The sequence below is a fragment of the Schistocerca cancellata genome, chromosome 4 (genome assembly GCF_023864275.1).
Source record: "Schistocerca cancellata isolate TAMUIC-IGC-003103 chromosome 4, iqSchCanc2.1, whole genome shotgun sequence".
Taxonomy (NCBI): domain Eukaryota; kingdom Metazoa; phylum Arthropoda; class Insecta; order Orthoptera; family Acrididae; genus Schistocerca; species Schistocerca cancellata.
In genome coordinates, this window is record NC_064629.1 from 215785684 (window position 1) to 215811685 (window position 26002).

Genomic DNA, 26002 nt, shown 5'->3' on the forward strand with positions numbered 1-26002 from the left:
GAGTCCTGAGGTAAATCCTATAGAACAGCTTTGGGATGTTTTGTAACGGCGACTTCGTGCCAGGCCTCACCGACCGACATCGATACCTCTCCTCAGTGCAGCACTCCGTGAAGAATGGGCTGCTATTCCCCAAGAAACCTTCCAGCAACTGATTGAACATATGCTTGCGAGAGTGGAAGCTGTCATCATGGCTAAGGGTGGGCCAAAACCATATTGAATTCCAGCATTACCAATGGTGGGCGCCACGAGCTTGAAACTCATTTTCAGCCAGGTGTCCGGATACTTTTGGTCAAATTGTGTACTTCAAATGTTACAACCAATGGCACTGGAGATTGTTATCTTTCTGCCATTATCGTCATTTTCTGTTTGACAGCTGCAGTATCTTATGGATCATCACATGTTACAACCAGCGGCACAAGCGATTATTATCTTTATGTCGTTATAGTCATTTTCTGTTTGACAGCTGTACAATATTGTCGGGCTGCTTGTGCAAGTAGGCTGCTAGGTACCCTGTGACAATACCAAGGACAAATTACAGAGACATCTATCCGTTCGCTGTAAACCAGCGAACTGTTGTTCGTATGACATGAAGAACTTTAGTCGAGGGCGACAAATCTGATAATCTTTGAAAATGTGTTGTTTTGACAGCGGCATGTGGGGGTATGGCGCGCAGTGTGATCATTCGTAGGTGCACTTGTTTGTAGGGTATTGTGTTGTGTTCTTATTTCAGTGTTACTAGACTGATGTTTACATCTCAGGAACAATGTGAGCATGTTGTTTCAAAATATTGTTAAAGAAGAGCTAGTTGTGAATCGTTGTGCTTTATCATATCATTGTGATGGGTAAGCAGTTGACACTTCGAGAGAAATGGAAACGGAAGAGACGCCGTATTGTAACAATAAATCAGTGTAAGAACGTGTTCATTGTGGAAGGACAGTTCGATACAATATGTCAGATGACATAAGTTTGCTGGATGAAGATCATGATTTATTACTGGAAGCCCTCGATGGGATTGCGGGCGGGTAAGCAGTCTAATTAGACTTACGAAACCAAATTTAAAGCTGTGTGTGCCTTTGTCTGTTTCTTTTTATCAATATTACATCCTAGTTTGAGCAATACAATAACTTCACAAGGAAAACTGTTTCATTTTCCTTTGTTGTTTAGTGTATAAAAACCGTGCTAACCTCATGATGCATTGCTATTGGGGGATGATAAACTCGAGTTAGTCTTTGAAGCATCCCAATGAATTGTAATGTTAAGTTTTTGCAAAACTGAAACATTTTGAAACACCTTAGGCAATATCATGTTACATACACAATTTTTATGTTGTTAACCATTTTCATTTTCCTCTACTTCAGTTTCCTTCTATACACAACTTTTCATATCCAACCCAACATGTATTTCTGACTTTTTATTATTTATAAACTATTTTAGATTTTATTTTTACTTCTAACTTCTTCCTCTGTGGCTGTATTGCAGTTAAAAAGTATTGGGAAAGTGAATGAAGTCTGTCACTCTGCAACAGAGACTAGACACCTAAATAAAGTCATTAAATTTAGTGGATCACTGTTTTCAAGTAAAACATTTAAGGCTAAGTTGCAATCATAATTTTTTCTTACCTTGTAATTCTAAACATCATTAGCCATAAACGATTCGGTCTCCAAAAAGGGATTTTGACATACTGAGTTGTTTTCGCAGTGATTAATAATGTGTTGTTCCGCAAAAAGTATTGAGTCATTATTTCATGTATTCACTGTTGCTTGCAAAATTCAGGTGATGGAGAAATTATAAATGTAAAGTCCATTCGCATCTTCTGCCGGACCCATCGGGACCAACCAGCCACCATGTCATCCTCGGCCAGTGGTGTTATTGGATGCTGTATGGAGAAGCATGGTGCCAGCTGGCCATTGTCCATTTTCATAACTTGAAACCATTACTACTCGGTCAAGTAATTCCTGAGTTGTCATTGTGAGGCTGAGTATACCCCACTCCAGTCCCCTCAACAAACAGTACTGACAGTACTGGGAGTCAAACCCGGCTCCTCTTTTAAGAGCTAGTTCCGTCTCAAAAAGCATTATATTGTGATATTATGTTTTGGCTTAAAAAAGTATTATAAAACAAACAGTTAAATATATGTGGGTTTCGTGTTGCAGAAGAGTGCAGTGTGAGCACAAAATGTCATTGTATCACAGTCTCTCTTCTTACGTAGGTTTCAACAGCGGGCATTTAAGTCTTACAATGGCTGCTCTACAATAGTTTAACAGTAGTCCAGCCAATTGTGTACATAGTTGGCAACTCACATCAAGCGGTACTGTACGCAATACAGACTGCTACTTCAAAGGCTGGTTGTCAAGCTATGCCGAGGACAGAATCCTTACCTCTATTAACACGATTAATCTACAATTGTATCTTATTGCAACCTTAATAATGCTGCCCCAGAAACCATTAGCTGAGCAGAGGGCAGGTATCTGTTCAAACTCGAACATGTTATTTTCTATTAAGCTCTTGTTGGCCAGTGCAGGTTTATTTTCCTGCTCTAGTTTTATGTTGCATGTATGTTCAGTCCAACATAGGAAGACACAGCACTGTGTTTGTCCATTGTAAGATTTTACACATTTACATGGAACGTAATAGACCCCAGATGTACAAAGACTGGGGTTATCTTTTACACAGGCCAGAAGGTTCCTTACTTTTGCAAGTGGTCGAAATATGGACTTCATGCCTTATTCAGGCAGTGCTGCATGGTCAGTGCTGTCCCCTTGAGTGTTGTTATGTCATTGTAGAGGGAAAGAGTTGTGTGTCAGAGGGAGAATTTGTGAATGGAGATACAAGATAACCACCTACACCCAGTGAAGCCTACAGTTTTGCCATGACAAATATTTTTCCTGTCTCACAGATCAAAAGAAGTTGCTTTGACATGCCCTTTGACACACAGGCATGTTATCCAGCAGGAGACTCTGCCAGTGTGCATAGCTTGTGACACACCAGTGTCAGTACGAAATATCTCATTTGCATTTTATATTCTGACAAGGCAGGCAGGAATTTTTCTTGATTATAATTTGTTCACTGTTTGCAAATTGTAGCAGAGGTTATTTAAATATGCTGTTTCCTAGAAATCTTAGTCCATCCTTTTTTAGTCAGTGATCAAGCCATCCACAATTATCTGAATAAGTTTTACAAATGTGACTGCATGTCCATTTCTCTGTTAACATATATTGGTAAACTGAGACGCAGGTTTTTATTTAAGCACTTTTAACATCTGTATATGGAACTGTTACCAAAGATTTACTTGGTCTCACAGAGGCTGACTCATCCTATCTTGCTGTAAGTGGTCAGCCAGCCACATGTACCAGTGAATAACTTTTAGCACTTTCTTCAATTAATTCTCATTTATTTAGTATGTCATATCATGACTACATCATTCGTTTAAGTGTGAGCAAGGGGCATGAACGTGCATGTAGGCTTTCTTTCTCTATTTTAATATGTACATAAGCAACTGCTCTTTGTGTTGTCATTACCAGTCAGATTTTCAGCATCCAGTATGTGTCCATGTTCTATTGTCTCAAGAAGATTGCTAAGAAGGAAAGACTTTATTACTGATCAGAATTTAGTTCATATTCTGCAGTGGTGCTGGTGAGCCTTGCTATTGATTTCTCTGAAACCAACCTCATCATCACAGTCATCATCATCAAGTGCGAATATGGAACCTTTGTATTGATCAGAAACCAATCTGTTGCTTAGCACAAGGTCTAGATTTGTTTTGTAATCATTTCAGCCATTTATAAATCTGAACAGAATTGCCAGTATATGCTCTATATTAAACACTCTTTTCTTTACATATAACAAAAATTTCAGTTTAAATTAAGGAACTGTGATGCATAATAGAAAAGAGATTATTTTGGCATGCATTGTGTATATATTTCACACATTAGCTCCAAAAAAACTCAGTGGGTGGGTGCTATAATGTGATTTACGCCAAATAAACATCCAAACCATCCTTATGTAAACAAATACAAAACAGGACACAAGCTATCTTTGCATAAATATATTCTGCAAAATACGTAAGAAATTAGTATCAGTATGAGACAGAATATTCATTTAAAGTGGAAACATTTTGGAGTAAAATAAAATGTGTTTCTCAGTAATATACTGAGAAAACTTGGATGCAATAGAATCAGTTGAATAACTAAACACAAGTATCTTCTCCATTGTGGAGATATCAAATGGCTGAGGGACACAAACAAGACTTACAACTGGAGGCCACGACGTTGGAATCACAGATTTACTTCAAACTTTGTACACCTTTAGCCAGCCATTAAAACAACACAATGTGCAAGTAGTAAGGTGCACTTCTCTGGCAATTCCAAGAAAATTGCAAAAGAAGTTTTATGTGTTTATTATGTAACTTCTTTTGTGATTTTCTTGGAATTGCCAGAGAAGTGCACCTTACTACTTGGGCATTATGTTGTTTTAATGGCCTGCTAAAGGCGTACAAAGTCTGAAGTAAATCTGTGATCCCAGTGTCATGGCCTCCCCTTGTTAGACTTGGGGTTTTTCAGAGCACCAAACATACATACCTGTGTGTGTACTCCAAAGAAGATTGCCAGGGTGTGAACTGAGCTTCCATGTACAGTTAATAAACTTTAATGCCTATCTACCACTAATCTTCACTTATTCTGTTGAGTGAGAAATATTCCCGTAGTTGAAGTATTTTAACTCTATTTTAAATTTATTTTCCTCTTCCAACCTGAAATAAATTTGAAATAAATTTCCTGAATGTGAATATGTTGGCATCAGCTGTGTTAGGTATAGATATACCACCAATTAGTGACGTGTGAAAATTTGTGCCAGACTAGGACTCGAACCCAGATTTCGCACTTATCATTAGTGGTCACCTTAACCACTTTGGCTATCCATGCACACTTCCCAGAGCAACCCAAACATCCATATGTCAGACTTTCTACATTCCTGTACCATAGTCCCCTACAGCCATATGTCACACTTTCTATGTCCCTATACCATAGTTCCCTTAACCACTTTGTGTAAGGGATTATGGTATATGGGTGTAGGTACTGTGACATGTGGTAGTGTGATTCAGTTCAGGAGGCGTGCATGAATAGGAGTAGTGGTTAAGGTAAGTGGAAAATGCATGTTCAAGTCCCAGACCGGCACAGATTTTCACACATCACTAATAGGTAATACATCTATACTTAACACAGCTGATGCCAAGATATTTGCATTCAATAAATGTATTTTGGATGGCTGTCAATTGTCATTAATGTGTGTTCATCCAGGCATGCAAGTTAAAATTCTTGAAGTAAGCTGACAACACATTCTTGTATGATTCTGACAGGGTTCATATATATCATTGGTTTTTTTTAATCATGTTAAGAGGGGGATGCTGAATTTAAGTGTATTGTAACTAATGATTTGCATTTATTTGACAGACTCATGTGTATGTGTAAAGGGAAGATACTGTTCATGTATATAACTTTTTGGTAGACATTTGTAGTATTTGTGAACTGCAATGAAGTTGATTGAAATAGCTATTCTAACTTATGACAATTGGTTTTACCATAGAATAGCTACTATTCCATGATTTAACATGTATGCATTATTTTGATATCATTTGTGGTTCAGACTTTTGAATAATATTTGGGCCAAAAAGACTGAATTGGGCTTGTGTGAAAGTTTCAGTACATGAACTTCCCAACTTGAGCAACATCTCTTCCCACCAGCTTTGTAGCTGTGACACTTTCCTGGTCTTTACCATCCAAAGTCATGTGTAGTTGCACAGGTCAGACCAATACCCAAGAAAAAAAAAAGAAAAAAGTAATCTGCTGAACTGAAGACCCATATCACTGACATTGATTTGCAGTAGTACTTTGGAACATTTACTGTGGCTGAACATTATAAAAATACATGTAAGGAAACAATATATTGACATATAACCAGCACGAGTTCAGAAAATATCATTCGAGATTGTGAAATACGCCTGGCTCTTTATTCGCATGAAATAATGAGTACTATCGACAAGGGATCTGAAGTTGATACCATATTTCCAGAAGGCTTTTGAACACAAATTATTTCTAATGAAAGAGTATACTTGTGGAGTATTGTCTTTACTGTGCAACTAGATTTGTGATTTCCTTTCAGAAAGGTCACAGTTCTTAGTATTTCATGGCATGTCATCTAGCACAGGGTTTTCCGAACTGTGTCCCCCAGAACACTGGTGTCCCCCAGAACACTGGTGTTCTGCAGGAAGTGAAATACTACCCTGTGAAAATCTACTAATAACATGGTGTTTATTCCAACATTTTCACAATACTGATTATTTGTTGAAACTTTTATTATGATTTCTATGTTATTAATTATGATTTAAAATTGAAGTTATCATTGAATAAAACAAGTTTCTCACATTAAAAAAAAATTTGGTAACCTGCAAAATAAACAATATATTCAATCAACGTATCAGGATTATCAAAGTGTTACATCGAAAGCAAAATTTGAGAACTCCTGGTCTACTGAAATAGGAGTGATATCTGATTTAAACTGACTCCTACTATGTTGCTGTTATTTTATAGGTTTCTGTTATTTTGTCAGTGCCACCTAGCTACTTGCTTGAAAGTCAGGTTGATTACTAACTTCCAGGAGTCAATAATTTATTGAGCATGATATATTTATTGTTCCCAGTCTCTTCATTGTCATTGTAGTGGTGTGTGCCAAAGAGACGTAATTCACATGTACATTTTGGCTAAATGTCCGGTCATATCAAAACAAACAGAAACCTGGGCCTCTCCAGCTACCTGTGAACTCATTCTTCCTCACTTCTGTTCTGTGGCCGGTGCCTTTATGTTACCTTGTAACCTATGCTTGGCTGGTTGTTTCTGCAGACAACTGAAAATGTTTGCTCATCTGTCTTCACTTCATCATACTGTTTGTTTGCCGCCATGAGAATGGTGACCACTAAATGAGGTCTTGAAGTCGTCTGTATGTATCCAATCTCCACACAAGTAGATGCGAAGGAGGTAATGTTAGTTTTGCTTGTAGCAAATGGTAAGTTAACCAATCCTCTGAGTGATGGAAAATGCCAAATACATTAAAGAGCTTCATCCTCTCTAGCTAATTGTAGCTTTGGTGTACATGGGCTTTCTAGGCAGGTGACTGGCTACCACAGACAGTCCTTTATTATGTTAGACCCTTTCCATAGCTCAACGTCCACTATTTAGAAACAGTGGACATTCATTTGTCACAAAGAAGGGCTCCTGGGCTTCACTGCCTTGGTCGCAACAAAGATGCAAACATCAATATAGGTATTGTACTTATGAGGTGAATGGGTACTGGAGTAAATCATTGTTAGCACTTCGGGGTAATTTACTGTATCTCAATTTTATAAGTGTTACTTAGGAAGTTAGCAGGATATTTGGAGAAAAGAGATGGAACCTTCAAATTCAATTTCTGAAATGTCTAGCAGGATGGATGTACCGTTGGTGAACCCACCAACTACTGTATTCTACTGTATTATTGACCCATTGTAGACTGAAAGAACAGTTATGAAAGCTGGAGTCCTAAGTTTGAACTACCTATTTAATGTTTTCTCAACATTTGAAATAAGAATTGGATTCCAGGTACATGGGTAAAAAAAAAGGTCCCTCTCTTCAAAGTAGGGAGCAGTATGGAAATTGCAACATTATGTATTTTCTGTCTTATATCTTAAAGATACCAAAGGAGTTGTATAATGCAGTTGAACAATAACTAAAGGAACAGCAACCTATTTTAAAGAAAGAAACACTATTCACATTTGCTTTCAAAGAATGTTGGTGTGAAAATACTGAATGTGTCAAAAAAATGGTCAGATGTGTTTGAATTCCTAAGGGATCAAACTGTTGAGATCATCAGTCCATAGACTTACACACTACTTAAACTAACTTATGCTACGGATGACACACACACACACACACACACACACACACACACACACACACACACACACACACACGGAAACTTGCCCAGCCACGAGTGACAAAAGTGCTACCGCCTGCCCCAAAGTTCCTCGTAGTTTCTAGATCTGAGGATGAAAACGATTTTTCATCTGTCAACCCTTTCGTTATTCAGAACGGCGTAGATGCCATAGCCGGACCTGTCAAGTCTTGTACCAGGATGCATAACAGTACCTTGTTGTTGGAAACTGAGATCGCCTTTCAGGCACAAAAACTCCTTCGGCCCACACTCCTGTACACGTTCCCTGTCTGGGTGGAGGCTCACCGCACTTTGAATTCGTTGCGTGGTGTGGTATCTACTAGATCACTTGACGGATTGACTGATGAGGAGATTCAGTCTTTCCTCGCTGAGCAGGGCGTGACGGCTGTCCGTAGGGTCATGAAAAAGGTCGACAATGACCTCGTACCGACCCGGACACTTTTCTTGACCTTCGATAGTGTTCAGCTGCTGTCGCGCATCAAAGCGGGCTATGAGGTTATTTCTGTTCGCCCATATGTCCCGACACCTACGCGCTGCTACCTGTGTCAGCACTTTAATCACACTCGCCAGTCTTGTTCTAATGCGGCTAAATGCGTCACTTGTGGCAGGGACGCCCATGAGGGTGACTGTCCACCTCCGTCTCTTCGTTTCGTGAACTGTCAGCGTGACCATGCAGTGTCCTCCCGCAACTGTCCCATCTACAAGGATGAACGCTGTATACAGGAAATTAGGGTCAGAGAGAAAGTGTCCACCTCAGCTTCTCACAAGCTATTTGCTAGTAGGAGCCCCATGCTGCTCCCAGCAGGGAAATACAGTACTGTCCTCGCCTCTCCTCTGCCTACCAGGGAGGTGTCGACACAGACATGCAATCTGACCTTTAGCGCTACGGTCATCCGTTCGGCCAGTGCTAAGATTGCTCGGTCAACGTCTCCTCTTCCTCCCGTCACCCCTAAGACACAACACCTTCATCAGCTTTTGCCAAGACTAAGACCCAGAAGTCAGATGCACGGGCCTTCAAGAAGGAACCGTCCCGTGAAGACTTCCTACGTACCCCGAACTCCCAGCCCTAGACCAGTACTTCGACTAAACGACCTTCCAAGAAGGCTCATAGGAAGCAAAGTTCTCCTTCTCCGCCACGGCGCATTTCTTCTCCTGCGCCACCCAGCGATTGCCGCCCCAGGCTGTCATCTGTTTCGCCTGGCCGCACGCACCGCTGGTGGCCGAACATCTGGCCACTCACTGGCGGAGGAAGCTCCCCCTCCCGGCCATCTTAACATGGTGGCCGACGAACTTATTGAAAAAATGGACGATGACTCTCCGCCTCTTGATAGCGGCAGCAGTGCTCGCTCGAAGCCAGGCCCTCAGCGGCCTTCGAGGTGATCCCTTCTTGCTTCTCCTTTTTCTTTTTCTTCCATGGAATATTCACGGCATTCGCTCCAAGCAAGAGGACTTACAGTTGCTGCTACGCTTGCACTGCCCGCTCATAGTTGCTCTCCAGGAAATGAAGCTACGCCCATGCGATCGAATTGACTTGGCACACTATGCCTCTGTGCGTTTTGACCTACCCCCTGTGGCAGGTATTCCAGCTCATGGAGGGATTATGTTGCTGGTTCGGGATGATATCTACTATGATCCCATCACATTGCACACCGATCTGCAGGCAGTTGCCGTCCGAATTACTCTCCCCATTCCCACATTTTCCATTTGTACCATTTACACTCCATCATCGTCTGCCGTTATTAGGGCAGACATGATGCAAATTATTGCTCAGCAACCTGCACCATTTTTGTTGACTGGAGACTTCAGTGCCCACCGTCCCCTTTGGGGCTCTCCAGCATCCTGCCCGAGAGGCTCCCTGTTAGCAGACCTTTTCAACCACCTCAATCTTGTCTGCCTCAATACTGGCGCCCCTACTTTTCTTTCGAACACAACTCACACCTATTCCCATTTAGACCTCTCTATATGTACTACCCAACTTGCACGCCGGTTTGAGTGTTACGCTCTTTCTGATACGTATTCTAGCGACCACTTCCCTTGTGTTATCCATATCCTGCATCATACCCCATCTCCATGCCAACTAGTTGGAACATCTCCAAAGCAGACTGGGAGCTCTTCTCTTCCAGGGTGACATTTTAGGATCAAAACTTTGCAAGCTGCGATAGTCAGGTCGCACACTTCATGGAATTCATTCTCACTGCTGCTGAATATTCCATCCCTCATACTACTTCTTCTCCACGTCACGTACCGGTCCCCTGGTGGACGGCAGCATGTAGAGACGCTTTACGTGCTCGTCGACATGCTTTACGCACCTTTAAACGCCACCCTACAATGGCGAATTGTATTAACTTTAAACGATTACGTGCGCAGTGTCGTCGTGTTATTAAAGAAAGCCAGCTGGGCTGCTTTCACAAGCTCCTTCGACAGTTTTACTCCTCCTTCTGTTGTCTTGGGTAGCCTGCGCCGGCCATCTGGCACTAAGGTCCACTCACCAGTTTCTGGCTTGGCGGTCTGCGAAGGACGTCCTTGTGGCTCCTGAGGATGTCTCCAATGCCTTCGGCCGATTTTTCAAAGAGGTTTCAAGCTCCGATCATTACCACCCTGCTTCCTCCCCCGAAAACAGGCAGAGGAGGCAAGGCCACCTAACTTCCACTCCTAGAATCGTGAAAGTTATAATGCTCCATTCCCCATGTGGGAACTCGAAAGTGCACTTGCCCGGTCACGTCCTCCGCTCCGGGGCCTGATTCTATTCATATTCAGATGCTGAAGAACCTTTCTCCTGTGGGTAAAGGTTTTCTTCTTTGTACTTATAATTGCATCTGGATTGAGGGTCATGTTCCCACATGCTGGCGCGAATCTATTGTTGTCCCAATTCCTAAGCCGGGGAAGGACAAGCACTTGCCTTCCAGTTATTGACCCATTTCCCTTACCAGCTGTGTCTGTAAGGTGATGGTATGAATGGTTAACTCTCGTTTGGTTTGGCTGCTCGAATCTCGACGCCTACTTACCAATGTACAATGTGGATTTCGTAGGCGCCGCTCTGCTGTTGACCATCTGGTTACCTTGTAGACCTTCATTATGAATAACTTCTTGCAAAAGCACCAGACAGTGGCTGTGTTCTTTGATTTGGAGAAGGCTTACGACACCTGTTCGAGGGCAGGCATTCTCCGCACCATTCATACATGGAACCTTCGCGGTCGCCTCCCTCTTTTTCTTTGTACATTTTTAATTGATCGACAGTTCAGGGTACGTGTGGGTTCTGTCCTGTCCGATGCCTTTCGCCAGGGGAATGGGGTGCCACAGGGCTCAGTTTTGAGCGTCGCTCTCTTCGCCATAGCGATCAATCCAATAATGGATTGCCTCCCAGCTGATGTATCAGGCTCCCTTTTCGTGGACGATTTTACCATCTACTGCAGCGCGCAGCGTACATGTTTCCTGGAGTGCTGTCTTCAGCGTTGTCTTGACCATCTTTACTCCTGGAATGTCGCCAATGGCTTCTGTTTTTCTGCCGATAAGACGGTCTGTATTAACTTCTGGCGCTACAAAGAGTTTCTCCCACCGTCCTTACCTCTCGGTCCTGTTGCTCTCCCATTCGTGGAGACAACAAAATTTTTGTGTGTTACATTTGACAGGAAACTTAGCTGGTCTCCACATGTGTCATGTTTGGCTGTCCGTTGTACCTGTTCCCTAAATGTCCTCCGTGTTCTCAGCGGTACATCATGGGGAACGGATTGATCCATCCTACTTCGCCTTTAGCAGTCGATCGTCCGCTCAAAGCTGGATTATGGGAGCTTTGCATACTCCTCTTCACGGCTGTCCATCTTACGCCGCCTCAACTCTATACAACATAGGGGGTTACGTCTTGCGATCGGAGCATTCTATACTATTCCCGTCGAGAGTCTTCATGTTGAAGCCGGTGAATTGCCACTAACCTACCGGCGCGATATACTGCTTTGTCGGTATGCCTGTCAGCTATTATCATTGCCCGACCATCCGTCTTATCATTCCTTTTTTGATCACTCTCTCGACCGTCAATACGGGTTGCATCTATCTGCCCTGCTACCCCCTGGAGTTCATTTTCATCGCCTTCTTCAGCACATTGATTTTTCGCTCCTTGCAGCCTTTAGAGTGGGCGAGGGCCAAACGCCACCTTGGCTCCAGGCTCAGCTTCGTGTTCACCTTGACCTCAGCTCGCTCCCAAAGGAGGTTACCCCAGCTTCGGTATACCGCTCGCAGTTTGTTGAACTTTGTTTGAAGCTCATTAATACAATCTTCATTTATACAGATGGCTCTAAGACCAATGACGGTGTCGAGTGTTCTTTTATTGTCGGGGCACACAGTTTCAAATACCGGCCCCATGGACATTGTTCGGTCTTCACAGCTGAGCTATTTTCCCTCTATCAGGCTGTTCTTTACATCCGCCACCACTGACATTCTGCTTATGTCATCTGCTCTGATTCCCTGAGCGCCTTCCAGAGTTTCAGTGATCCGCATCCTGTTCACCCTTTCGTGCATCGGATCCAATGCTCTCTTCAGCAGTTGGCGGATGACGGTTCTCCGGTTACCTTTATGTGGGTTCCTGGCCATGTCGGTATCCCTGCGAACAAAGCTGCCGATGCCGCGGCCAAGGCTGCGGTCCTCCAGCCTCTGACAGCTTCTTGTTGTGTGCCTTCATCTGATTTTAGCAGAGTCATTTGTCAGCGCATTTTATCGCTGTGGCATGCCGATTGGTCTACACTTACTGAAAACGAGCTTGGGGCCTTGAAACCTCTCCCCACGTCTTGGACGACCTCTTCATGCCCTTCTCGGCAGGAGGAGGTCGTTTTGGCCCGATTACAGATTGGACACTGCCGGTTCAGCCACCGCCATCTGCTGACGGCTGTGCCAGCGCTGTTCTGCCCATGTGGGCAATTGCTGACGGTACACCACATTTTAATGTCCTGTCCGAATTTTAATACACTGCGCATTGATCTTGGCCTGCCATGTACTCTGGATGAAATTTTAGCGGATGACCCAGGAGAAGCTGCTCACGTTCTTCGTTTTATCCACTTGACAAACCTGTCTAAGGACATTTGATTATGCTGTTTTCTTTTAATCCCTTGCCTGTTCATGTGCCTTTTATAGTGTTGTCCTTTTTAGTTGCTCACACACACACACACACACACACACACACACACACACACACACACACACACGGAAGAACTTGAACCTCCAGCGGGAGGGACCACGCAACTGCGCGGCCACTCCACACAGCCTTAAAGTTTCAATTGGACCTTACAGTGATATTTGTGGTTTTGGGAAAGGGTTACAACAGCATACACTGCAAAAACTCAAAGTCTGCTCAGGCGAGTTTAATATGACAAAATTCTTAGGTATTGAACTAAAAAACAGATTATGTTCTGGAATATTAGTTCTGTTTGGGTAGAAATTGATTGATTACAGTAATTTTTATAAGAAAACAATTGTACAGTTTTCTCAATCTGTATTTTGAATTTTATGATGAAATTTATAGAACAGTACTGAAAAAGCATTATGTTTCTTCACTTTAATCTGAATAATTTTCTGGGTCAGTAAAATACTTGTGAACAAAAAATTAACCACATTGAATACACAGTGTTTGCCAGTCCTGCATGGAAAAGGAAAGTTGTGTTAGACAGAATTAGAAACAGTGTCCACATGCTTGAAAGAAATTCTGAAACCTTGAGTCATTATACTTGGAAGGATAAAAATCAGGGGCATGAGGAGTTAAAAATAAATGAGTGTTAACGTATTCATTGATCTTTCAGATAATCATACATTTTAGTCATCAATTGTTCTGACAACACAATACCAAAAAATAGTGTTCTGCAGAGAAATACAAAGAAAAAATCAGACATAAAGAAACAATTCCTGAATAAGGTGTACACCTGGGTAATGGGAAGACAGCTGATATCTCAGTAGGTCTAGGGCTATTCATTTTACAGTGGTGGAAAGAAATGGGTATTGCCTGTAACACTCATGAAACTGGAACCAATGAGATTGAAGCAAGGTGTGTGCAGAGTATTGGTTAATTCTCAATAGAAAACACTTGGCAGTTCCACATAAGAAGAGGCAAAAGTGGTGAAGAATTCAGTCCATGATACAACAAAAGCTATTGAGAAAACCACATGAAATGGAGTCTACACCCAAGAAAATGGATTCGATGTAGAGGGAAGCAGGTGGCTTTTGACAAGAAATAAACCAATGGAAAATAAAAATTACAACTCTGAAGCAGTAGACCCTCGTATACCAACTTTTATTCATCTACTGCGCTGAATGAGTACTCAGTATGAGCGTAACGTCTGGGTTATATACTTATGGGCAGATGATCACAAGCAATAAATTCAGTTATTATTTTATCCATAGTAAATAGGTAGATTTCGAAAACTGTTTGTGAAATAGGTAATTCAGTAGCAGTAGTAGCCAGTCAGTAATTAAAGGTGATTTTATTTCACAGAGCTGGTTTCAGATATGCCATCCATCAGTGGCATGCTCATACTGGAAGCCCCCAGTATGAGCAGTGGATCTGAAACCAGTTTGATGAAAGAAGACTGATGGCTATCATAACTCTTCCATAAATTTAATAATACTCACAACCACCTGTAGTTACACTGCAGCCCTGCAGTCAAGTGACGAGTGACTATAAATGTGGGAGTTATTGTTACACACTACTTGCCCCCTCACAGGGTTCATGACTCTTTTGCGAGTACATGGGTGGTGAGCACAGAGTCCCAAGCTTTTGCAGCTCCTTTTTCCTTTCCTTTCCTTTTCTGTACTGCAATCTCTCATCTGTGACTATTTTTCCTCATCTTACTCTCTTACTTATGGTGACAGCCTTTTATATTAACTTGGCTATACCCTAGGTTCTGCCTTTCTCTCTAGGTTTGATCTTCCTTTCCAAATTTTTCGTAGTATAGTGTGACTGGGGAAGAACACCTTTAACAGTTATATGAACATGTGGTGTCTGTCCTTTCGGACATGCGGACAGGTGGTGTTAGGTGGGAATGTTGGTTGGCCAAGAGTCTTGCCGAGGTAGTCCCCACAATTTCAGTAAACACAGTGTCCAGGCGGTGTACTGCTTAATGCAGATGCCTAGTAAACAGGAGATGCTGGGTTCAAATCCTGGTCTGGCACACATTTTCATTCATCGCTGTCGATTCCGCATAAAGTCCGAAGGCAGCTGGCATCATTAGTCCCTTTCCTTTACTTTCCTCCCCTCCCCCCACCCCCTCCCGTCCACCTTAAATTTACCTTTAATAATGCCTACACTATGCAGTGTTAAGGTTCATCTGTGCACAATACGTGCATAGGCTCTTATTTGCACTTCAAAGCCAGCACAGTAGCCAGCCCTACATAGTTCGGTCGTTATGTACCTTTTGGTTGAGCACCCAGACAACACGAGGATTGTGCTGCTGATGCCTGAGCTGCTAGCTCTCCACGTGTGCTAAGGATTAGATGACTGTCTTTTTGGGGCATCAGGACTCCTAACAATGGTCATCATGCGAGATGACCATTGCTGCAGCTGGGTAGTGATATGGGGAGAGTCCTTCATTGGAGTGGGTGGCATCAGGGCAGACGTTTCAGATTAAACCAATACAATGACCATTCTGATGTGGCCATCTCATTAGACAGGAATATAAATTTCAATGTAAGCAGTTATAATCCTACAACTTTCGCTACCCTGGCTACTCTATGGGAAGGGGCAACTGTTTATCCAATATTAAGTATGCTCTTTAACTGATGCAGGTACTCCTACTATGACAAAGCCAGTATGTTTTGTGGAACATATTGTAGGTAAATTGGGAAAAATGCACAGAATATAATTCAACACATCATCTTTCACAGAGAACTTATGCTCCAAACAAACGAGGAGCTCAACGCTAATTTTGAGCAGTGAAGTGTTCATTTTGTTCGAAATATCTGAAAAGATCCCGATCTTAATAGAATAGATACAGGTGCCTTTATCATAGGCTGTGAAGGGAATTTCCTTCTGGAAAACGTACTTGTCCTACCATCCACAAGGCCTTCTGATGATGCTTAAGTCTGTGTCATATGTCATCCCACTGTGGAACCAAAATGTGGTAACTGCAGACGATCACTCCATGAAGGTAGTCCTTGTGAACAACCACCTTTGTGTATTACTTGGATGAAACACCACATAAACCACCAGATTGTTCTGTCATTAAGGAAGAAAAGAAAATACAAGAATATAAATCTGTTGGTCAAGTGTTGTATAGTGGGCATGGAAAAAACGTGAATGCCTACAGCCTGTTGACATGATGACCAATTATGCAAAAGTCACAACCATCACTCCCACTACCTCCATATTTTTGAAACTGGTTCTCCCACTATCCTCTTCTCTTTTGTTTCGCATGGCATTGTCTTCGGGAACCAGTTCCTTCACCCAGCCGAGGAGCAGCTTCTCCCTCCGGCATCTACCAGTGATGAGGCTCCCTTGCAGGACACCTTTCCCTGGAAACCTACTGATCAGAGGCCTGGTACCAGTCAATGACTGAAGAAACCATGGTCTGTGGGTGCCACGGCCACCGGCTCTTCATCCATCCCCACCCACATCAAAGATGGGCTCTTGACAGGATGTCTGCCGCAAAGGTCGCAAAGGAAGAGGAGAAGTTGAAGAATCTGGACAAGGCTACTCTGGAGGAACCAGATCCCCATACACCCCAGATTCTGAACAAATGCTCATTGGTATGGTTCCATCTTCATCAGTGATGGGCAGTGATTCTGGGGTGTGACCAGACCACCTGGTCCCTTCACGCCTGTTTTTGGCATCTGTAAGGTGATCATTCAGTGGAAGCTTAATGGATATTACAGTCACTTGCCAGAACTACAACACCATATTTCCTGCTCTTCTACCCCCAGTAAAGGAAAAACCCTACACTAATGACCATTCCTCAATGCAGTGAGGTTATCATGCATTGTTGGAACTGTGCTGGCCCTATGAGGTTGTCTGGAGGGTCTGTACATTGAGTAACACAGATGTGGTAGTGAGTGGATTCCCCTTTGTACTATATCTTACTCCCTTGGAATATATGCCTCTTCATACCAGGTGTGGGCAAAGCTCTGTACTCTTCCACCGGCCACCAATGGTCAACAACTGGTTCATGTCATGTCCTTTAGGAGGGTCTTTGTATCAACATGATGGTTCTTGTTTAACACCTTGCAACCCACTCTGCAACACCATCAACATCCTCTTTGTATTCTGTCACTTTTCTACTGCAGAAACTATTGGCTGAAGATGCTGTCCCCCCCCCCCCCACCCCCCCCCCACCTTCTGATTTTATCCCACTGGTTGTTCTGGGGCAGAGTTGGTGCTTCACTCAGCTCTCTACTGGTCCAAGAGAATTGTGTCCCACAAGACTCTTTACTGAGTGTCATACACTGCCTCATCGCCATAAGTGGGTTAGTGATTTCTGTCGGGCTGCTGGTCACACCTGCGCTGTATGTCAATGACTTTTGCACTTGGTACAGATTCCACTCAGTAGTCTCAGCTGAGCACCAGCTACAAAGCACCATCAAAAGGGTTTCCACTTGGACACCTTCCATGGTTTCCATTTCTATTGTGTAAAAACATGGGTCACACATTTCTGTTGTGCCATGGTCAATCCTGACCCACAATTCTACTTGGATACCCAGCACTTGTGTGTTGTTGCAAGGTTCCTTTTTTTTGGCCCTCGTTTGTAATAAAAAGCTTGCTTGTCTTCTCCATATTCACCAGCAAAAGACTAGCTACACGTGGAAACTTAACTCTCTGTGCTTCCATGTCCACACCTCTTAGGATGTGGATCATCTACTCTTCTCCATATTTACCAGGTGCTGGTCTCGTCCCAACTGGACTATGGTTACCAGGTTTACAGCCCGACAAAAACTTTAAATGTGAAACTGGTAAACAGTCCATTATTGTGGAGTTTGATTGGTCTCTGGCATCTTTAGGACTAGTCCTGTAGATAGTCTCCTTGTCGAAATGGGGATCTTCCCTCTTCAGTCCCAACTCTTGGGCTTCTGTGCAGTCACCATTTGGTAATTCCCTGTTTATCCCATGTATCCCATTCTTTTTTGTGTACAAGTTGTGTTGACCCCTGATATGTGCCCTCAGATGAGATTACCAAATGGAATGCACCTAGCATCTATCTGCTGTGTTTTCTCATGCAGATGGGCTTTGTGATTATGTGTGATAGGAAACATAACAAGCAGCACCCTTCCTTTTGGTCCAGTTAACAACAAAAGATTCTTGATAGTCATAGTTGTCACTTTGGACGTAACACTGGTCCTAAATTTTACTGCGGTCACTATGTGATTGTTGTAGTTTAGGCATGAATTTTTGTTCTACTGTGATCCAGTACTACATTGACAAGCAAGTGAACTTACCTGAGACTGTTGGCATAACATACTCCCAAAATGTTAAAAAGTTCTGTGGAAGGATGTCTACAGTGTATATGAAACAATGACAAGGAAATAACAGACCACTCTTCAGCAAGTCGGATACAGTTGTTGGGTGCTCAGTGTATTCAGTCTCAGTATGTGGTTCCTATTCATTATAAACCTTGGATCAACAATGAAGGCCTTCATGACCAGATTTTTTAGTTGCTGATGATTTTCCAGCCTGTGTGGCTGTGGCCGTAGAAACTTTTCAGTTCCTGACGTTTCGCCCCGACCTGCACTGTATTTCTTCGGAAGTACTAATGGTGACGTTGCATCATGCCGACTGATGAATTGGGTGTTGGAGAGTGATGTAAATACTGTGAAAAGTCAGAGGCAAAACTTAACTTTCAATTGTCACCTGTCAATGATAAAAACAGTGATAAAACTTAGCCATGGAACAACACAGTCTCTCTCCCTTTTATCAAAAAAAGTATCTCTGACCTGGTCAGCAAGATTTTACAGAAACATGACATCAGGCCAGTTTTTAGACCAACTAAGAAAATGTGTCAAACACTTCAATCTGTAAAGCTCAAACACCCTCCTTTGTCAGCAGGTGGAATACATAAGATTCCATATACTTGTAGAAAGGTCTACATTGGAACAGCCAAGAGAAGCATGAATACAAGGGTGAAAGAACATAAATCTTTGCCAACTATAGAGAGCATGCTCTTCAGTCAGAACACAGTGGAGTGGAGTTTTCAGAAACCAAAATTTTATCTACAGTGAAAAACTATTATCCTCTGGTATATAGGGAAGCCATTGAAATATACAGGGTGATTCAAATGTAAGTATACACACTTTGTGTGTGTGATGTATGCATCAAAATAAGAGTAAAATGTTAAATGAAGTTCTGTCTGAAATTGCTTTACTTCAGAGTTATCATGCGCAGTGTCATTCATGGTGGGCATTACATTGTGAGCCACTACGTTACACACACAAAGTATGTAGAGCTACTTTTGAATCCCTCTGTATAATCATAACGATAATTTTAACAGAACAGAAGCAGCCATGAAACTCAATGATATTAGGACAGTGGTTCTGTAGAATCAGTATATAAGTTTTTACCCTTGAAAGGTGACAGTTGATAGCTAAGTTTTATGTCTGACAAAGATTATCTCTGCTAATCATGTGTAAACTTGACCACACTCACTACTCACAATATTTATGTTGCTCTCCGATGTCCAATTCATCAGTTGCCAAGACTCAAAGTCACCAAGAGCACCTTTGAAGACGTCCAGCACATCTCTGAAAAAAACATCAGGAACCGAAAAGTTTCTTCAACCATGGCCATACAGTCCGGAAGTTACATCAGCAACAATAAGGCTTGGAAATTTAAATAACTGACTTTAAAGCCCTCTACCTGCAGCCCAACCAGATACAAGTTTTCTACATCATGACTTCAAAGGTATTAATTTTTGATCCACTAATTTAGATGAAGGCTAAGTAGAAAGGAGGTATATGGTTGTGTGGGCGGTAATAAAGAATGTGGAGGTAAGGAGATGTAAAAAATTTAGAGCTTGTTCTCCCTGAATAATGAGAGTATGTCCTCACTGTGGTATGATAAAATAGCATCCAGTTCCCCAAAGAAAACAAATTATATATGTATTTTGGCCCATTAGATAGTGTTGAATGTAGGTATAGAATGTGTGAGCAGCTTGTGTAACAAAATTACAACAGTGCTCTTGTTTTATGTAGTCAGATATACTGCATTTCCTGTATTACTGTTCCATTATTCTGGGGTTATGCTGTTTTCACTTATTTCACTGAAATTTTGAGGAAATGTAGCCATATATAAGGCTACTTTTCTAATAAATACTGTATAAGAGGACTTAACATCTTAATTGGGTTTTATGGTGGCTACGTGTTTCCTTTAGCATTGTCATCACTGCCATCTTTTACAGCTAACAACTATATCTCCTCCTCCCCCTCTCCAGTCAGCACAATTTTACGCAGAAAATATCACACACATATTCTTCAGTTCTTTGCAGGTAGGAATGGTTCACTAAACTGGAACTTACATAAAAACAGTCATATTACCCGAACTGCACTTCATATAGAAATGCTTAAAAAATATGTCTTTTTAACAGTACACCAACATTTTTGAAAATTTTAGCATCAGGAAAGAACAGCATGAATGAGCCCTCAGAGCCTCAGCATTCATTTGCTGAGTATGGGCTTGGTGACCCCGGGGTTCTGGAACTGGGGCTGGTAAGTGCTGCTAGTCCTCTGTCACCATAATCTCTGGGCATGCTTCAGTGACCACCGAGCAGTGCTGCGATGGAATGTTGTGTGTCTCAGGGAACGGGGATCTTGGCTTGACTGCCCAGATTGTGAGGATGAATAAACCTCTATAATAAAACCCTCAATCTCAAGGTATGCTGCGCACTGAGTAGATGCATGGCTGTTGAGGTGGAACAGTCATCAGCGGGCAACCTCTGGGGAGCCTGCCGCACCTCAGTTGTATAAGGCTTACTCAGGCACACAGGGCTCTGTCTGAGTGGACGCATATTTTCCTGGCTGCTCATGGGACCAAGATGAAACCCATGCAATCTTCTTCTTCTTGTCTCGCCTGGGAGTACCCACACAGAATCCTCAAAATGAATGAGGGAGGCTAGCCCTCCTGGTAATCGGAATCAGTTGAATTATAGTAACAAGGCTCAAGGAGCCATAAATCAAAATGTGTTTTTTGTGATTAAGAGGAAGGACAGGGCGTTTGAAAAAGTGTCCCCCTTCTATATCCATGAAGGCTTGAAAGGGTTTGCTGGAAGCCTGAAGCCTGTAAAACGGCTGAGGAATGGTTCTCTTCTGGTCAAGACTAACAGGGCAAAGCAGATGGAACTCCTTAGGAAGTCTGAAAAATTGGGTAAGTATGACATAATTGTTGAATTGCGTAACTCCTGCAACTCCAGCAAGGGTGTGGTCATATGCTGTGATATTATGGACACTGACATAGCTGAACATCCAGCATCTTTAAATAAGAGGGTCTTGCAGACCCATACATCGTGCACCCCTAATCTAGTCAAGATCGCACAAATTCCCCGTAAAACTGCAGCAGGCAAGTCCTGACTGCTCCCCATGTATTATGACTAAGACATTTTAAAATACATACAGCCTTAAGGGGCCATTTCTTAAGATCCTTAAGATGTGGCAACCATGTACATTCACAGTCAAATACAAGGCCCAGAAACCTTGCTGTGTCGATATCGAAAATAATGTGGTGAGAGAAAGGACCAGATAAAAATGGGAAGACTGCCACAAAAACCCCATTTGTGATGCTGCTCAAGGATAAGACACCTCCATGTATCGTAGACCTTGTTGATGTCAAAAAATATACCTAGAGGGTGATGCTGGTGTAGGAAATCCTGTTGTATAGTTGCCTCCATGAGGGCCAGGCTATCAAAGGTGGAGTGGTACCTCCTGAATCTACACTGAAAGCAACTAAGGACTCTAAGATCCAGACAGGGAGGAGGTTGACCATCCACTCCTACATCTTTTCCATACAGCTAGTGAGGGCAACACTATGGTAACTACTTGGGCATGTACGGTCTTTCCCAGGCTTGAAAAGACGAATTAAAATTGTCTCACACCACGAGTCGGGAAAGTGACCTGACGCCCAAATGGCATTCAAAAGTACGAGGAGTGTATCTTTGTTTCACCTTGTGAGGTGCCAGAGCATACTGTAATGGATTCTGTTGTGACCAGGGGATGTGTTATGAGCTGTAGACAATCCAGAATCCAGCTCCCACATGGAAAATAGGCAGTTGTAATCTTCATCAGAGGTGGACCGGAAGTCCAAACTACACCTCCCAGCAACTGCTCTATGGTGCTGGAAGCCTGGATCCTGACTGACTGTTGCAGTAAGTGTGGCAAAATAGGCTGCCATAGTCTGGGCACTGTCTTGTGGACTGGTTTGGAGAGTGCTGTTCCCATTACAGCAGTTATGGGACACCTTCCTCCTCTCCCAGAAATTCTCCTTATGGTCTCCCATACAATGGAACTCTTGGTGGAACAATTAATGATGTTCAGGAGCTGTTGCCACAACTTCGTGCTCTTTTGAATAATCTGGCGACACTTGCCCTTGCCACCCGAAAGGCTGCAAGATTCTCTTCAGCTGGCCGACACTTGAACCTACGCAGAGCTGCAAACCTAGTCCTGACTGCAGAGCACCATTTGTCACTTCACAGAGGGACAGGTTGCATCTTCTGTTTTCCCGTGGACTATGGGATGGATGCTGCAGCAGCACAGTGGATCATTTTGGTAATATGAACCACTCATGCCTCAACATTGGCACAATGTTCAAACTGGGCCAACTGGCTATAAAGTGTCCATTCTGCTCTACCGAGCACCCATTGCAGCAATTTCCTTTCAGGCTCCACTCCATTTGGCAGGTGAATCCAGATCGGGAAGTGATCACTTCCGTGCAAGCCATAGACCACTTCCCATTGAGCAGTGTGAGCAAGAGCTGGAGAACAAAGTGAGAGATCAATGGCAGAGAACGACGCAGCTGCTGTGCAGAAATATATGTTCTGTCCTGTATTTAGCAAGTATGCACATGATGACAAGAGAAGCCTCTCAATTTCTCTACCCCTTGGGCAGGTAGTTGCAGAGCCGCAAAGTATATTGTGTGCATTAAAATCACCACAGAGGATAAAGGGGCATGGGAGCTGTATAATAAGGTCGGTTAGGTCCTCTTCATCATGTGGGAGCAAGTAAAGGGAACAGATTGTTAATGGATGATGCACATGCACTGATCTGGCAACTGCTTGTAAAGTAGTTGTAAGTGAGAGAGGTGAGAAGTGGTAGTTGGTACTGACGAAAATACCTACACTTCCTCCAGCTCTCTCTCCACTCGGGTCATCCTTTTTGAGGCGTACATAGCCTTGTAGCTCAGGGGTGTACGAGTGATGGAAATTAGTCTGCTGGAGACACAGACACAGTGGTCTATCCTGAGATAAGAGATGGAATTTCTCCACATGCGTCCTGAACCCCTGCAAGTTCCACTGTAGTATGGGCGCCATTTCATCAGTGTGGTTTTGATTTACCCCTATCTTTGCACAGTGGAGGTGAAGCACTTTTAGAGCGAGTTGGAGTGGAGGGACTGCCTGGATCTGAGGCATCTGATTCCATGATGTCCTCCTCATCAGTCAGACGTGAAAGAATGATCGCTGATGACGCTCACGACAGCTTTTGACCCAAATGTCGTGAACCTTTCCCTGTACCCCCTTCCTTCGAGGATGAGGGGGAAAGGGGGCACTGAGAGGCGCTCTGCTTGTCGTGTGCCTTCTTGACACTCACAAAGGAACTGTTACTGGTCTTTTCTGTGCCAGCTATTTGGATTGCTTGATCCTTACTCACTTTGTCTTGGCATGTACACATGCAAGTACAGGTGCTGGTGGTGGATGGTTGTTCACTGGACATCATCTGCATCAAAGCGTCGACCTTAGGAACAGGTTTCTGCACCACAGAAATGCACAAAGTGGTAAAGACGAGAGGTTTTGTTGCCTTATATTCCTTTTTTGCTTCTGCATAGGGAATCCTCTTAGTGACTTTCAGTTCCTGAATTTTTTGTTTCTCTGCAAAAACAGGGCAGTCTTGGCTCCAGACTGGGCGGCTCACAGAGCAGTTAACGTAGACTGCTGGAGATAGACAGTCAATCCCAGCTTTATCGGCTACCTTTCCACATTTCCCACAGGTCGCTTCACCCCCACGACTCAGCATTGTGTGACCAAAATGCTGGCATTTGTAGCACCGCATAGGTTTAGGTACATAAGTCAGAGGAAACCTGCCATGATAGGCCATGCAGGGCTATGCCATGAAGGGATTCGGTTGGCCACTGGGGCGTTCAGAACAAGCCCCATACCGAGCCTCTTTGCATATGCTGGTGAACCACCACTTTACATCAAGTGACAGTTATTTACGGTGCGCCAGGCATATAAAACACTGTCCACACCATATACTCCTGCATACCACATTGTTGCTTGGCCTCCAATGGAAAGGCTTTTTCGTAACCGGCAACGGGTAACGAGGCCCTATGGGGTTCGTGCACAGGGTTGCCATCTAGAGATGGATGTGGTTGATCTTCATGTTCTACATCGAGGTTGGAGCAGATTTCCTCCTTGGCTCCTCCAGAGGACCTGACTTATTTTAGCCTTGACCTATTTTAAGAAAGATCATATGTGAGATTTTACATTTCAGTCTCTGCTTCTTAACATTTTAAATATGCATCACAGTTTCACAGTAGTGTACACTGATGGCTCCAAACAAAGGAATTCCCTTGTCTGCTCTGTAGTGTTCCCTGACCATGTCACAAGGATTCTCCTTCCTGTTGAGTATACCATTTTCTCAGCGGAGCTCCACGTGATCCTGAAGGCACTGGAGCAGATGCGTCATATTCAGGGCAAATGGTTTCTCATCTACTCCATTACCCTCAGTGCCTTAAACTCTTTACAGAATCTGTACACAGCTAAGGAGTTGGCCCAACTGATATATGACCAACCATACTTGCTCCAGCAGCAATTAAAGCAGGTGTCATTCTTCTGGGTGCCAGGGCCTGTAGGGATACAGGAAAATGCACAGCCTGATTGGGCTGCCAAGGAGGCCTACGGAGAACAAGGTATGGCAAATTGTCCTGTTCCGTTGCAGGCTGTCAGTTTTGCATTACATAGGAAGTTCGTGCAGGTGTGGGGTGAGGAATGGCTGGCAGTGATGGACAATAAGCTGCAGTAGGTGAAGTCAGCTATCCAGCTGTGGCGTTCCTCCTGCCAGTTTTTCAGGCGGGATGAAGTGACCCTTACACATCTTTGCATCGGGCACTGCCCTCTTACATATGACTTTTTACTATGGCGAGAAGATTCCCTGTTTTGTGATGCTTGTGGCATACACATCACTCTATGGCATGTTTTAACAGAGTGCACTTCATACCATGATGCAAGGGCAGATGATGATGAGATTAGTGTGACTAAAGTTTTAAAATTTTGTGATGTGTCTGGACTCTGGCCTAAGCTTTTAGGCTCGAGGTTTTACTGTGTTGTGGAGTGGCTGGCTCGTCTTCTTCTTCTTTTGTGGTCAGCCAGCCACATCCATCTGACCTGATTGTTTTAACTCCTTGTGTCACTTTCTTCTGTTTTGTTGATGTTTTAAAATTGGTATGATACTTCGTTTTGTGCTTTTGTGTGGGTACACACATTGTTTTAGACAGTGTGTTCCTTTCAGTTTCTTTGCTGTTTTATACTCCTGTTTTGAGTCATTTTCTGACACTTGTCTCAAACTCTTTTTCGCATGGGTGCTGAAGACCTTGCTGTCATGCACCCATCCCAACATATCCACCACCACCATGAATGAAGCCAAACTCAGTGGGTTTGTAGAACAATTTACCAGTTTCCCTGAAAGGGACCACACACATGACCTCAGTAGGGCCTTCTTTTGTATGACCTAAGTGATAACTTTAATGCCTACAAGAACTATTAAGGATATTGAAATGAAATTGATGTTTCATACTACCGTAACATTTTGGCTGAAACTGTGTATGCTTCTAGGACTTGCATACAAATGTCATGAAAAGAGATTC

The 26002-nt window shown here is 43.1% G+C and overlaps 1 protein-coding gene across 1 annotated transcript in view; it reads left to right on the plus strand.

Annotated features, from left to right (window-relative positions):
• Window positions 1-574: 574 nt before the first annotated feature.
• The window catches only part of LOC126183299 (Fanconi anemia group M protein), a 237968-nt gene continuing 212540 nt past the window's right edge, over window positions 575-26002 (plus strand). Inside the window, exon 1 of the mRNA XM_049925138.1 lies at window positions 575-1022. Coding sequence (XP_049781095.1) covers window positions 949-1022 — 74 coding nt within the window. The 5' untranslated portion in view covers window positions 575-948. The remainder of the gene's footprint in view (window positions 1023-26002) is intronic.